Source organism: Pomacea canaliculata, linkage group LG2 (genome assembly GCF_003073045.1).
Source record: "Pomacea canaliculata isolate SZHN2017 linkage group LG2, ASM307304v1, whole genome shotgun sequence".
NCBI lineage: Eukaryota > Metazoa > Mollusca > Gastropoda > Architaenioglossa > Ampullariidae > Pomacea > Pomacea canaliculata.
This window is the reverse complement of record NC_037591.1, coordinates 10,299,521-10,314,226: the sequence shown is the minus strand read 5'-3', so window position 1 is coordinate 10,314,226 and position 14,706 is coordinate 10,299,521. Positions and strand designations below refer to the sequence as shown.

Here is a 14,706-nt window from a genome sequence, read left to right as displayed (position 1 = left end):
ATTGGATCATTCAATTGCTATCAATGCATTCCACAATTAACGCACACCTTGTCAGTTGTGCCCGGAGGACACTGTGGTGTCCAGCCAACAGGTAGTCCCTTGTTCTGAATGGCGAGCCACTCTGTCAGAGGCTGGAAATACTCCAGGAGGGCGGTGGCACTCATCTTGGTCTGGTCGTTGAAGTCTCTTAGAATGTCTTGCCATGGTTGAGAGCTTCCCTTCTGAAGCATATTTCTGCCGCAGACATGGTTCATAACTGTCACACGAGCTTTGGGTGGCTTGAGTTATTTATTGAAGAGGCCTTCAAGAAGCTTGTGACTTTTATTGCACGAGCTTGTGCGTGTGTTTGTGAATGAATGTGTAAGTGTGTGTTTGGCAATTTTCCTGCTGATGTATGTGTGTGAGAGAGACAGAGAGAGTTTGTGTGTGTGATTACAACTTACTTGAAAAGGTTGCCGGCTGCTGCGGACTGATAAATGTCGCAGCGATGTAGCGGCCCCTTATGTCCAGCCTCTTCGCAAAGCCGCTTGTGGAACATGAACTGCAGGACGAAGCTGACAAAATACCTGTCGGCACAGCAATCACAGCAATCACCATCTTTACTCAGCTGTCACGTGATGATTGAGTGGTAGATGAGGTTTGGGGGAAAAGTGTTGAGGCGTGTAGACGCATCAAGAAAAATAGAACAGCAATAATACTAGCACCTGCATCAACAGGTGGTGACTGAGGGGTAGTAAGAATAGTAGTCGTCGTAGGAAAAACGAGATGATGATGAGGAGGAGGAGGAAGATGATGATGAGGAGGAGGAGGATAAATCACCTTATGTACGGCATATTATTTGGCACGTGAAACTTGGCTCCTGGGTCGAAGTCGTCTGCAGACCTATTCACAGGCGGCGAGATCCCTTGAAACTGGCACCTGCAGTTTTGTAAACATGGAATCCAATGTCCATCATCTGCCTCGTGAAACTTGTTACTTAAACTGAGTGTATCTTACCAGCCTCTAAATGTATTCGATCCTCGATTATCTGTAGACATTCCTGACAAAGGCTAGAATATTCAGAAAGAATGAAGCCGGCAGAGGCTTCCTCTTATCTTGATCACTATCAGCAAGCATCTGTCACCACCGCATAAGGGAGCAGTAAGCGGAACAAGATTTAAAATGTTTTGTGAAGAACACAGACTCTTCATAGAACCCTCCTTTTACAACCTACATTTCTAAAATGTTTAAGTAAATAAGCAATAAGTCCTTTCCTTTCATTTCCCAGCGTTCATTACGCTAAGACGAAAATAGTAAAATTTACTGGCTGGTTTCTTTAACATTTTTTGTGGTGTCCTCCTTGTCAAAAGGTTTCTATTAATCTGAGGCTAGTAAATGTGATGATTGGTTTTTTTTTTAAATATTGTGCAAAGTTTACATCTCTATTTTTTTCGTCTTGTTTTTATTCATGTGGAAGTTTAATTCAGAAAAAAAAATCATCTTTGACGTTTGCACGTTTTAGTGGTTTGAAAATAAATTATACCTTCTACCTCGGGTATTTCTGAAAGAACACAAACCTGAGTTCCCACCACTTGCTGTTGTAACTGTCGGGAGAAGTTTCCCCTGAGAAGACGCTCCATCGCCATTGATCAATCAAATATCCAAATGGTAGAAAAGCCACTTTCTCTAGGGCGGTCTTGAACAGGAAGTTGATGTCAGTTTCTAAACGTAATGTAAACAACATGTCAAGCTTAAAGAACATTGCACACTCTGCCAATTATCAATTGTTTTGCTTTTTCTTTGACATCACTTGAGAGTTCCGAAATCTCAGGACTAATGAATATATTACTGATATTGCCGCGTGTGTCTGAGCTGTCACGGAAGTTACTAAACTGGCATTAAATATTTATTTTGCATTTTTAATCTGCCAGTGCCATTGTCGAATATGTCAATATGTGTCGTCACCACAACCACCTGTGATCAAGCATCAAGTGTTATGGAAACATAGTGAAAGTGGACATTAAGGCTTTAGTAAAGCTGGAGGCGTCTCTGCGCTCGAATTCCACATTAGTAGGCGTGGTTATCTAACGTCAGTAGGCGTGGTTATCTAACGTCAGTAGGAGTTGTTATGGAACGTCAGTAGGCGTGGTTATCTAACGTCAGTAGGCGTGGCTATCTAACGTCAGTAGGCGTGGTTATCTAACGTCAGTGCACTTTATTAATGATTACGTTAATATCACTAATTATCTCTCTTTATCTTATTACAGAACAAGATACAATTTATCTGGTTACTTGTTTCATTCATCTTTACTTAATAACAATTTTATATAAATATTTAATGTTTAAATTGTTAATGGCTGGATGACAACCAAGGGAAACCATCCAGACTTACGTACTCTTTATAAATATGCTTCAGTGGGGGACAAATCTTCAATTGAGATAGGAGTGAAATGAGTATGGACAGAAAAGTGTGAACTATTTGACATGAAGGCTGCAAAAAGGTCAAGGGTGAAAACTGACCGTTGTCCGTTTCTGGCGATGAGAGAAGTCTAATCTTGTGAAGATGACTAGGGGTCGCAACAGACAATGCTATGACATCACCTATAGCCTCGTGGAAACCTATCCCACGGTGTTGGGAGGAGAAGAAATCATATCAATGTAGATTAAAGGAAAGGTTTCCGTAATTATTTTTTTACATTGATTTCAATCCAACTAAAATCGTACGAAATTTATTTCTACAAATATATAACTTTGTACTTCCCTGTCATTTGCATTTATTACAATTCCTGAAAGCTCATTGCTGAACTTCTTACACGATCATTTTAAATATACGTGCAATAAGTTGATTGTTTATTTCAACTCTCTAGAAGTTATTTAAAGTATTTTTTCAGAAAAGGTGAAGGAAAAATGTTCTGAACATAAAATGCAGAAAGGTAATTAGTCTTGACTAGCACAAGTCTTAATTACACAAGAACTTAGGATCAACCAATACCTGGGTTCGCTCCTTCCTGAAAGCCAAAGGGCTGGTCTTTGTACAGCAGGTAGTACTGGATGTGACCCATCTCATGGTGGATGGTGATGAGGTCCTCCATCGTGACATCCGTGCACATCTTGATTCTGGAGGGGAGCAAGACATTTTATGTTTTACAGAAGTTTACCAAGTCTCTGAATCATGAGCATCTCCAGCTCGTCTTTCACGGTGGGGGTTTCTTTCTAACTTCATACATATCATCATCATCGTCATCGTTATCATCTTCGTCAAGTTTTCTCAATAATCGCAATGCTCCTTACGAGTATGAGTATGCGTTATGCAAAGCTTTCAATAATCTTTCATATTATTATTATTATTATTATTATTATTATTATTATTATTTCTTCTACTACTACTACTACATGTACTACAAATCTTCGTTGGAATCAAAACTGTTCTCTTTTACCTGAAATCCTTGCCGTTAACAAAGTCCCAGGCAGACGCGTGGCACACCACCTCCCGGCCATCATGTGGCCTCACAAACATGGAATTGTTCCAGAATTCCTGTGGTAACGCAGGCAAACCAATGGAAGTGTAGAATTCTTCCGCTGTCTTGAACATTAGAAGTGCTGTGTAGTTCTAGACGATGAGAGGAAAAAAGAACTCGAGTTAAAAGAACTTGATGATGAGATTATTTCCAGTCTTTTAACAGATATAGTTACAATAAATATACAAAGACATATGCACACATAAACATATATTTAAACACATTATACATACATAACCGAGTAGTTATGGAATGATAAGTTTCTGGGGGTGATGGGAATAGTTTACAGAAAAGTTATTTCTTGTCTAATCTTCAGATCGCACCTGGCGAACCATTTCGCGCGTGACGTCAACGCTCTCTTTCTCTGGAAACGGCACGAGGAGGTCAAGGATGTTGTGCCACTGCTGGGCCCACATGTCACCTGAAGCCAACAGAGCAAATTTACAGTCAGTTTATAAAATAAAGGCACCAAAGCTAATAATCGGACTCTCAACCCATCTCACTTCTCTGTCACAACACAACTCTGCCTGAAGCCCTAAGCCGCCATGTTGGAAGTAGTAAGGTTCTGGAGACCATGCTACTTCATCTTCGTATTTTTCATGAAGTACAAACGTTACATGCCTTTCATTTTCTTGAACTGCTTTTAGTCTTTGATTTCAAAACTGAGAAGGTAGATGTCAATCTGTTGATGTTCCAGGCTGACTATGACTTTACTAGTGGCCAAATGGCCGACCGAGGACTTCAGCAAGTTCTGTTATAATTGTTTTGTCTTTTCTTCCTTTTGACCGTCTGTCTGTTAGCCTGTCTAGAGGAATCCTGTAGGTAGGTAAGTACAGTATAGACAGGTTAGGCAAGGGGTTCGGTGCTTTGTCACTCTTGCCTTACCGAGCAGGTGTGCTGGAATGTGGCCGGTGGCTGGAAAATACTTGTCGCCATAAAATTTCAAAAGTCGATTCCGTACGTAGGCGTGCAGCTGCTGATACAAGGGCTGCAGCTGATGTAGCAAGGTCTCTAACTCAGACTGAAAGTTGTCGTCTGCGTATAAGGATCGCCAGTATTCTCCCATGTCTGTGTGACCTGCAGAGACATTTACCTTCTAAACATAGATGGAATAGCAGTTGTTGTTTTTTTTTTTAAAAAAAACTTCCTGCGCATAAAATATGGTATCTAGTTAGTTTTAATCGAAATCTGAAACCTTCTCTGACCACACAGATATAACAAAAGTGCTTTTGTCTTACCGAGTGTCCGGACACCTTCGTTGCCCAGCCGCACGAACTCGGCGTAGAGGTCCTTCATTTTGCGCCCCGTGGCATCTCTCCACGAAGTCCAGACATGTGCCAGCCCGTCATAGGAACGGTTCTTGGCCATGATGTCGGACACATCTGCAACCACAAGTGAACTGGCACAAAACGGACAACGAGAGAGAAGAGAGAAGAGAAAGAACATTGAATTTCAGTTTGCACGATGTGAGCTTACCGAGACCAAGGAGTAGATTGTAGCCGAAACACCACGAGACGCCATCTTAATTAATAATAATAATAATGGACGCTAATGTCAACAACAAAGAGATTATTACGGTGGTACAGGAGTGTAACTACTCGAGTTAAGGTAAAAATAAATGGTTGAGAACCAAGTGGTAACCTACCTGGGTCTAAGGGCAGGCAGGTGTCTGGGGTCAGGCAAACCTTCGCCTTAGAGTAGATCTCCAGCATGGTGGCCATCACCTCGCTTAACTGCGTGAAGAGGTTAGGTTATTTTTAGTGTAGGTCAGATAGGTTAGACGCATGTTTGAGACGTTAACACACGTGATCAAGCACACGTATATACACATACGTACGTAAAGGAATACGCTCGCATCCTCTCACGAGCGAACAAAGCCATGCGTGAGCTCGCAAGGACTCACACACACACACTCTCACACACACACACTCACACACATACACACTCACACACACACACTCACACACACACTCTCACACACACACTCACACACATACACACACACTCACACACACACTCACACACACACACACACACACACTCTCTCACACATACTCACACACACACACACAAACATTAATTGTCTCTCAGAGCGATCAGAGCAAAGCAATTAATCCACTCATCATGGCGGCACTCGGCATCGGTCACACATCGCTGCTTCTGGTTTCTCTTAGAAAGTAACAACCGTGGCTAATGCTCAGTTCGAGTCAACCTTCCACTGCAGCGTGTTTGCACTCTATCGCACACCTGCTTCAACAGGACCGAGTTGTTTTCCTTCCCCATGTCTACCTCCCATCCTGCTCCTCCCATCCATCGACTCCGCTTTTGATTGCAGAGGAGCAGTATCTTCTACCTCAAGATACACTCGTCCATAAACTCGCAAATGTTGCTGGCGAGAGGAAGAAACCGAACTACCAGCTGAGAAAACAACTTAATTCCTGGTATTACAGCGAGAAAACAGCGGAGTGGCAAGGAAGACGGAGGAGTTGGAGTTTGGTTGGAGGTGGAAGGTGGGACTGCAATGGCGACAGCTGGACAGGCTAGTCCTCGTTAAAACTCCAGCAGCAATTTATCAACAGTTCTCAGACATGAATAAAGTTTTAAAAGTTTGACCAAATAGTTTTCCCTCCTTTTTGTATCATATAAATTGACCTATCACTCTCACATAAAACACAAACACACAAACACACACTCTCTCTCTCTCTCTCTGAGAAACTTACTCTCTTGAGCTTTGCCTCGTCTTTCAGCGCGTATGTGCCGATGTCAGCGATGGGAGACATCAGACGATACAAAGTGGCGTTCTTGATGTTTTTGATGTCAAACATGGCCGCTTCTCGCCCGTACCGCTTGGCGTAATGGGACAGCACGAGGCTGCCGTTGACCTGTAACCATGACAACTTGTTTCACAAAGGAGAAGCGACATTTCGCTCGCTAACCAATATCTCGTCAACCGTGAACACAGAATAGTTCATTATGTTGTTCATTGTATGTTTATATGACATGAGATATTCTCTGTTCTATTTCAATGACTTTCTACTCATTCACCTACCTATCCTAAAACACTTCTGAGATGCAATTGTACAAGGGTGTGATCATAATAAACACAGTAATAAGAGCAACAACTCTCATTTAATGCTCTCGTGTAAGCTAACGATCACTTATGTATTTCACCTTAAACCTTGTTCACGTGGGAAAAAATATATATATATTTTTTTTATTTGGGAAACTTGACATACACAGAAACTCCTAGTATATTACGGAAGGGTGGCATCAGAATACCATGGCTGAGTTTTCAGATTTGAGTGCAGTCACTGTGCAAACACAAAGATCAGAGGGGAGAAGAGCCCTGGGAGATACACACCTGCATTTCTTGGTTGTAGTCGGTGATGTTGGTGCTGTAGATCCACTCCAGCTCCATCTGGTGCGTGATGAGTGGCCGGACCTCGTCTTCGTGACGACGCAGGAAGTCTCGCATGGCGTCCTCACTCTGAACTTTTCCCGAGGTTGGATCTGGACAGACGGCCAGCCACTTAGTGTCCTCGGGGTCCACGGTGATGGACAACCACTCGTTCAAAGGCCGAAAGAAATCCATGAGGGCGCTGACGTCACCGGTGCTACTGCCGGTCAAATTTCGGAGCCGGTCAGAGGCTGTCAGTGTAGAATCTTCCCGAAAAGCTTTTCTGTAGCAAAACGTAGCAAACGAAATAAAACAACTAAGAACAACACATGGTCAAGAGTATCTTTTAATGACCACAATCTAAGATATTTATTTTTGTCTCTACAAGAAACATAAGACCATCTTGAACATAATGGGATGTGGAGGCAAGTGTTTGTTTTTGCAACTGAGAGGCTTTCTGGATGCAAGACAGGTAACAAAAAATGTGTCTTTCATTTAACAAGTAATGAAGACACACAAGACATACCTGATGAGCTCACCGACTTCCCGAGAACCCTGGATGTTGCAGGATGCAAGAGGCCCGGTGTGGTTAGCAGCTCGACACAAGGCGCGGAGCACTTGAAACTGAGTCAGGACCAATTCTTCGTCTCTGGCAGTTGCATCGATGAAAAATAGTTTTAAAATAAACCAAAAGCAGCAACAGTCATCAAAGGGTGCGCGTGTCGTGAAAATGTTCGCTAAGGGGATGACAGACTGATAAACACACTGTCTCGAATCACAAGACTGTATGGTACGAGTTCGTTCTCGGTCAGGGGCACATAACTGCATGAAAAGATGCAAAGCTCACTTACCTGTAAGCGCATGCGCACACGAATTTATACTAGCAAAGGTACGCATACACACGAATGTACATTAGTCAGTCAGACAATCAGTCCTCCCTTGACCGGCACGGGTCGAATGGGGGGACAGCACGTGCACACACACACACACATATTTTTTTATACAGATATAAAACTGAATTGGGAAAAATTCGAGCAATCAAATCACCTGATCCAGGGCGCGTTCAAAAGCAGTGAAGGGGAGGTAAAGGCACTGCTGTCCTTGTCTTGCAGGGTGACAGGAGGTGACACGCCTTCATGCTCACATCTTTGACCAAACAGAACAGACAGAACGAGTTGTACAAGAGAACTGCTTTGACAGGAGAACATCAAGAATGATTCTAAATTAGCATGTATACCAGAATTCTTATTTTTGTCTTCGTAGTCTTGAAATTGTAAGAGCTTTTATGTACTTTTGTGGGAATACTGGTGAAGGAACCCATGGTGCTTCCTCTCTCTCTCACGATGTGGCTGACACGGTGGCCATTGGTCTACAGGATTTTATTAGTCCTGACACATGGCAGAAGACCAGAACAAACCAGTCAGCAAATCGTTGACACTTACCTCAGTTTCCACCAGTATTCCTCCCAGTGGACGGGAGGTAACTGCTCGCTAAACACTGCGGTGCGCCATTGGTTGACCACGTACTGCCACGTTGCCGAAGGGAGACGACTCAGGGCAGTGTGCAGCAGGAAGTTGAGTTCAACCTCTGTGGGCAGTCAGGGAAAGGTTAGGCAACTATTTCTTCAGACGTCTACACCAGTAGATCTTATTTTTATATCTTATTTTTATTTTCAAGTTTTTAGAAAATTTATATTGGCATAAGACCCGTTGCTTCTATCCTGCTGTTTATTCTGGAAGACATTCCTGGACATTTTTTTTAGACTGGAGAACCAGAAAGAACTGATATAACTTGCAATCTTTTTCTGCCTGGAATATTTCACCTTCTCAGAATTTTAAGAACAAAAGGTAAAAATCTTTTATTTGTGACTTTGAGAAATCATTTTATTTACAATGTTCACACATCATTTTTTGCGAATTTCACACATCGCTTATTTTTTACTTCTTTTTTCTTATATCTATCCCTTACTTTATCATCAAGATGCGTCGTTACCCTTTCGAGTTTTATAATAGTTTACATGTTATAGAAGATTTTTTTAAAGGGATTTTACAGTTGTTTAACTCTTGATGAGTTGAGCAAATTCTTTCAGTTTAGCCTTTTTTAAGTTTCTAGCTTCTTTCACTTATCTATTTACCTATTTGACATTATATGTGTTTGCCACTAATGTGTTTCTTCTGCAACTGATGTCATGACAAACTGCACAGAGCACATATTGTATTTGTACTCTCATTTTCTTCTAGAAGGTAGCAAACCTTGCAGTCATACCTCCCCTCACCTGTCTGGCTGAGTGTTGATGCAGTCTTACTAAGGCTTGCGAGATGCGCAGGTGTTAAAAACGCCAGCGAGAGAGCCCCCTTAATGGCGTCTGTAACACCTGTTAATTCAAAGAAAAGATTATTTCAAATTATTTCATTTATTTACCTGCTTTTCATTTCATATATATATATATTTCAGATTGTCGACAAAATCAAGTACCCACGTTCTCAAAAAGGTAATTAAAATGTGTTTAAGACAAAACAAACTTTACAGCAGCAGTAAATATAGTTTTAGAAGCATTTTGTTGTATTTTTATTGTCTCCACTACTTACTGTCCAATGGTGATGTTCTTTGTGTGTACGGAAGTCCATTCTTGATTTGAAGCATGTATACTTCACCCATCACCTCCACAGCAGTGCGCATGTCTGGGTTGTTTTCCTCTAGGCAAGCGATGACCCTGCGACATCGGACTAATAGTAAGTAGTTCGAATTCAGGTATTGTTCAGATTGTTCTAAAAGAAAATCTATTGTGTGTGAACATTGAACTGACGGGGGACACAGAATAACAGATATATATATATAAAGTTTCATGTAAAATGTGCTTCTTATCGGTTTCATTATCATCGTCGTCGTCGTCGTCTTCATCGTCATCATAATCATCGTCGTCGTCGTCGTCGTCTCCGCCGCCACAACCAAGTCCTTTTCCTGGTTTTGTACCTAAAGTCGTTGTTGTAAAGATCCCAAGCTGACGGAGGATGGCAGACGATGAGGCTGGTGTTATCAGATGCTTTTGACAAAATGGATGACTTCCAGAAACTGTCTGGGAGACGGGGAAACCCCAGAGACGTGTAGAAGTCTTCACTTCTAAACAGATCCTCCACTGTCGAAATCTGTAGAAGAAAAAAATAGGTTTTTTCACTCTCTCTCTCGCTCTCATCATTCTCATTTCTAGTCTTTTACCCACTTTAACTTTCTCCTAATTATCAATATATAACTATAAAAATACGAAAAAATAAATGCTTGAATATTTGCGTGCGTGCGTGTGTGTGAGAGCGTGTGTATACGTGCGTTCGTATGTTTGTGTTTGTGTGCAGGTATTTTCAGTGTGTGGTACTCATTTTTTTTTTTTTCTTCTTCCTTTTTTGCTTTTATTTAAAAACATTTTTTTGAACTATTTAAGTATTCTTATATGTCCGGATCATGAATTTGTAATTCAAATTATCTCTTGCGCCGAGAGCTAAAATTTTACACTAAAGAAATCATTTTAATTTCAATTAGTTTTTCACGATTTTTGTCTTTCACCTAATGACTGGTCGCTTCTTTTGAAAGAAGTATTATTTTAAGATTTTCTGTGAGAATTCTCATCCAGATGCTTTTTTTGTAAGGAATTTTTTTCTAACTTTGCGTAGAGCTCTTCCATTTCTGACTAGACATTGTCGATTATCTAAAATATATTAGTTTAACTTTTTTCACTAGAAACTATTTTCAGAGGCTGATAAATCACATTTTATGTTAAAAATATTTATAATTTAAGTAGGATCTCATTTGACTTTGATCTTTTTTCCCTTTAGCTTAGCTGGGCTTAGTGCTGTCTATCGCCTGTTGTTTTATATGTCTCAACACCGGTGTACTTTTCTGTTTTAATAAGAAATCTTCCTCCCGCTTACAAAGGAATCCATTTTTCTTATAAAACATTTATTATATGAATCTTAATATAGTAAAATTTAAATAATCGATTTGTTTAGCGGTGAGATCTTTGACTTACACAAGTCTTAAATGAAATGTCCCTTTTTAAAAAAAAATTCAACCTGACGATTGGATCGAAATTGTGTTGAAATTAAAGATTGTTAGCAAACTGTTTTGAACCTTGTCCAGCATCAGGTTCTCGTCTTCATCTTTAAAAGGTCGCAGCAGATGATAATACCTTTCCCAGGTAACTCCATCAGCTCCATCTAAAGCAGACACCACGGGGAAACTGACAATCAGGATGATGATGATGATAATAAATCAGGGTACTTAAACATCACTGTATAGCCCTCTAGCCAACTCTAATGGCAGTTTGCAAAGAAAACTAAATTAAACCTTGTAAAACTAATTAAGAAATGCAATGAAATGTTTTTTTCTATGTTTCTCAAAGACAACAAAGAGACTCTTTGACTTACACTGTAATTTTATATCCCCTATCTGTTTTGCACTTAAATTTTTAACTCATCAGGCCACTTTATCCTACCCTCTCTTATCCGCCCCCGCGCCTTCCATCACCAGAGATTGTAGATAATACAAGTGCCGGGGAGTCGGAGCCTCGCTTTGAACATTAATTCTGCGGAGACGAACATAAACTCGAATGGCAGACGTCTGCAGGCTAATTGGAGGACGGAAAGGTGGGACATCAGACATTATGTATAATCTTCAGCCGACATTTTTCGTTCTTTTGTGCTGAACTGTATGAAGCTGTGTGGTCGTAGTCGTGGGTGGAGGTGATGCGTGGGTGGCTGAGCTGTGTATTCGTGTTGAAGGGACGTTAGCTTCCGAAAATAAACGCACGCCAACACGACAGATGATCTGTACTTAATGTGTGCCTGAATGTAGTCCGACAACCTTCAATTCGGTAATAATATTTTTCACTGCTTCCTGTTTCTAACGAGAACCAAATAAATAAATAAAACAGTCATTATCTGCTCGGGTTGTTGGTGCAATCACATACCCACGAAGTGCGCAGGCAGGTGGCCTGTAACGGGCAACCGGTGAGGACCGTAGATACGCTTCAGCTCCCGTCTGACGTAAGCGTGAAGGCGGCGATACAGTGCTGACGCCTCTGACGTCACATTGAGGCGCGAGGGCTGCTTGAGGTCTGCACGGAAACATGCTTTAAACCGTAAATCTCGAATGACAATTCCACCTGTAAACCTTGAAACAACTGTAATTTAATACATAAACCTCCAGATCAGATTTACTGCACAGAGTAAATACTACAGACAATAGATGTAAACCCGAAAAACCTCGATACAAATGTAGTACCTTCGTGACATCATACAGACATTCATCAAACCGGCAAACCTCGACATACCAAGGAAATTTTGTCACTGTGATCCGTGCTCAATATGTGAGAGTAGAGCTTAGAATTAGAGTCAAAATAAGTCTTGCAGTGTACGATCATTCATTCATACTTACAAGCAGACAGTTGAGGAAATAATAACAAAGAGAACAAAAAATGCGGAGCCAGAGAGACCAACAGGCCAGTCAGCCGAACAGAAAAACAGGCGGACAAACAGACGAATAGAGAAACAAAGAATAATATCAAAGATGTACCGTCGCTGCTGAAGTCGGAAGCTTTGACATACTCCTGGTAAGTCTGGCTGACGTGACTGGTGCTGACGGCCTCGCGCACCGCTTGCCAGGAAGCCAGAAGTTTCTGGGAGCTCCTGACGTCAGCGTCTGCCAGGAAGAACGATAACTTTTATACGTTTGATGACACAGATGATCTTTTGTCCTACAATGGCTCGGTGCAGGTCCTTACCGAAATCTTATCTTGCTTATTACCTGTGGCGGCTAATGATTGAACTGGCACGAGCGTGTCTGGTGCTGAGGATCGAGAGGTCGGATGGTGCGGGGAAGTGTACAGGGATGTCCCGCACATGGTTACATTCTGAGCAAGAAAATAACTCTAAGACTATGTCCCTCTGCTGTAGCAATCAAGGAGACGGTCCAACAGAGTAGTGTGTTGAGAACAAAGCCATGTCCTCTTATTTTTGCCATTTTTTCTTATATAATTCAGCTTCCAACTCCTGGTTTGCAGGTAAAAGGTTTCCGACCCCGATCAGGTATCCTTATCTGTTAAACCGGAACGCACGTCCTATCAGGCTAGACAATTATCCTTCAGTATATAAAGCAGCTATCACTACACACACAGACAATTACAGGAGAAGGTATGTGAAATGGAAAGATGGATACCGTTCAACATTTCGGCTTACGAAACAATCTTTTATTCACAGTCCCCTCTAGAATACAACTCTCAGGTAGTGCAAGAAGGCCGCCATGCTTTGTTGTCAAGTTGCGCCATCGAAAACATATCGGTTCACTTTCAGTCTCCAAAATGCACCACCTCTCCCCCATCATCGGCACTGTCAACAACAGCAATACTGAAACTCTAAAGAAAATTGTTTTCCCGGCAACATGTATAAACCCTCTGTACACAGCCATAAGCAGCTGAGCACCCGAAGACACCTTGCGACTTGCCTGTTATACCCGGAATATGTCGGGTTGCAGCTGTCACCTCCCCCAGCATCTGCAGTTCCAGCAGCTGCAATAAACAGAACACAGCTGTTAACTCAGACGTCAGACCGCGTGACAGGGACATGAACGAGGACGTCAGCATTGGGCACAGACACGACGAAGGATGAGCTCATTGATACGCAGTGAAAGAAACGACAGATAGTGCTAAGATAGTCATGAGCACGATAGACATCCACGCAGACAGACAGATGACAAACGATGAAATAAAACGAGGCCGAAAGAAAATTGTATTCTCGTCTCTTGGCCAACTTGATTGAAAACATTTTGACTATTTAAATTACTTCGTTCTCCAGCACGACCCACAGTCATCTCTTCATTATCACACATCATGACCTTTATAAATTTCCTTTCACCTGTCAGTGCGGCAGTGAGCAAATCTCGCATCTACGGAACACAACTTTGAAAATTCAAATAAACCCAGTGGAAGATAAATTTGTTTTTTGAAGCCTGACACTTCGGTCGCCAAATATTTAAGAAGAGAAGACCTTTACTAACCAAATTTTTTTCAGTAAAGGAAACCTACCTACCCGGGTGCTGATAACAAGAAAGCCTTAAACAAATATTTACTGAGGAATTCGCAGGGATGTCTGGTGGTACTTTATTAGACTGTCTGTACAATTTTAATATTTGACTGGCTTTGATCTCAACTTTCCACAAGATAAATAAATTTCTTGGTTAACCAAATAATACATGGTGTGGTCGGCACTAATGACTATATAAACGTCTCCGATAAATTAAATTACACAGAACACACAAAATCCGGAAAGATTGGGTTCTAGAAGTTTATACCAATCATTGCGGTACACACCTGGATCCAGATGTGTTTGGTTCTAGAATCTTACCAATCTCTGTGGTACATTTTGTTTTGAAATGACCTCCAGCAGCTGAAGTTCTCTGTTGAGTGTTGTGTCGTTCGTTGATGGCTGTAGATGTTGCGTCGAATTCGTCAGCAAAGTCGACAACGACCAGACAGTGGAGTTCTGTGCCAAAACAAGATAGAGTAAGCTAATTTACTTTGTGTCTGCAGATGTACAGCTAAAGATGCTGTCCATCACGCTAAAAATAATGCCAGCTCATCTCTAGAATACCAAGAGATACGTAAAAACAATGAAAGCACTATCAAAATGAAAATGAAAAATGAAAAATCAGAATGAAAGGACTGTCTGCCTACTTTTTGGTATCTTTCTGTGCATGATGTATAATTGTAGGAGTTTATCTCGAGAATAAAAAAAGGACTCACTCAGGGTTGAGAAAATAAGATCT

The 14,706-nt window shown here is 41.4% G+C and overlaps 1 protein-coding gene across 2 annotated transcripts in view; it reads right to left on the bottom strand.

Moving 5' to 3' along the window:
• The window catches only part of LOC112557507 (angiotensin-converting enzyme-like), a 29,365-nt gene that overhangs the window by 12,531 nt on the left and 2,128 nt on the right, over positions 1-14,706 (bottom strand). Inside the window, exons 2-25 of one of the 2 annotated variants that reach the window (XM_025227410.1) lie at positions 14,286-14,423; positions 13,387-13,450; positions 12,460-12,585; positions 11,855-12,001; positions 11,017-11,102; positions 9,868-10,040; positions 9,483-9,607; positions 9,170-9,271; positions 8,337-8,481; positions 7,942-8,040; positions 7,421-7,543; positions 6,859-7,177; positions 6,218-6,379; positions 5,143-5,230; positions 4,736-4,879; positions 4,383-4,574; positions 3,821-3,918; positions 3,417-3,589; positions 2,972-3,096; positions 2,500-2,598; positions 1,557-1,701; positions 820-918; positions 444-566; positions 48-234 (exon numbers count right to left, since the gene is read on the bottom strand). In XM_025227410.1, coding sequence (XP_025083195.1) covers positions 48-234; positions 444-566; positions 820-918; positions 1,557-1,701; positions 2,500-2,598; positions 2,972-3,096; positions 3,417-3,589; positions 3,821-3,918; positions 4,383-4,574; positions 4,736-4,879; positions 5,143-5,230; positions 6,218-6,379; positions 6,859-7,177; positions 7,421-7,543; positions 7,942-8,040; positions 8,337-8,481; positions 9,170-9,271; positions 9,483-9,607; positions 9,868-10,040; positions 11,017-11,102; positions 11,855-12,001; positions 12,460-12,585; positions 13,387-13,450; positions 14,286-14,423 — 3,282 coding nt within the window. The remainder of the gene's footprint in view (positions 1-47; positions 235-443; positions 567-819; positions 919-1,556; positions 1,702-2,499; positions 2,599-2,971; positions 3,097-3,416; positions 3,590-3,820; positions 3,919-4,382; positions 4,575-4,735; positions 4,880-5,142; positions 5,231-6,217; positions 6,380-6,858; positions 7,178-7,420; positions 7,544-7,941; positions 8,041-8,336; positions 8,482-9,169; positions 9,272-9,482; positions 9,608-9,867; positions 10,041-11,016; positions 11,103-11,854; positions 12,002-12,459; positions 12,586-13,386; positions 13,451-14,285; positions 14,424-14,706) is intronic. The other variant, XM_025227411.1, reaches the window with a different exon arrangement.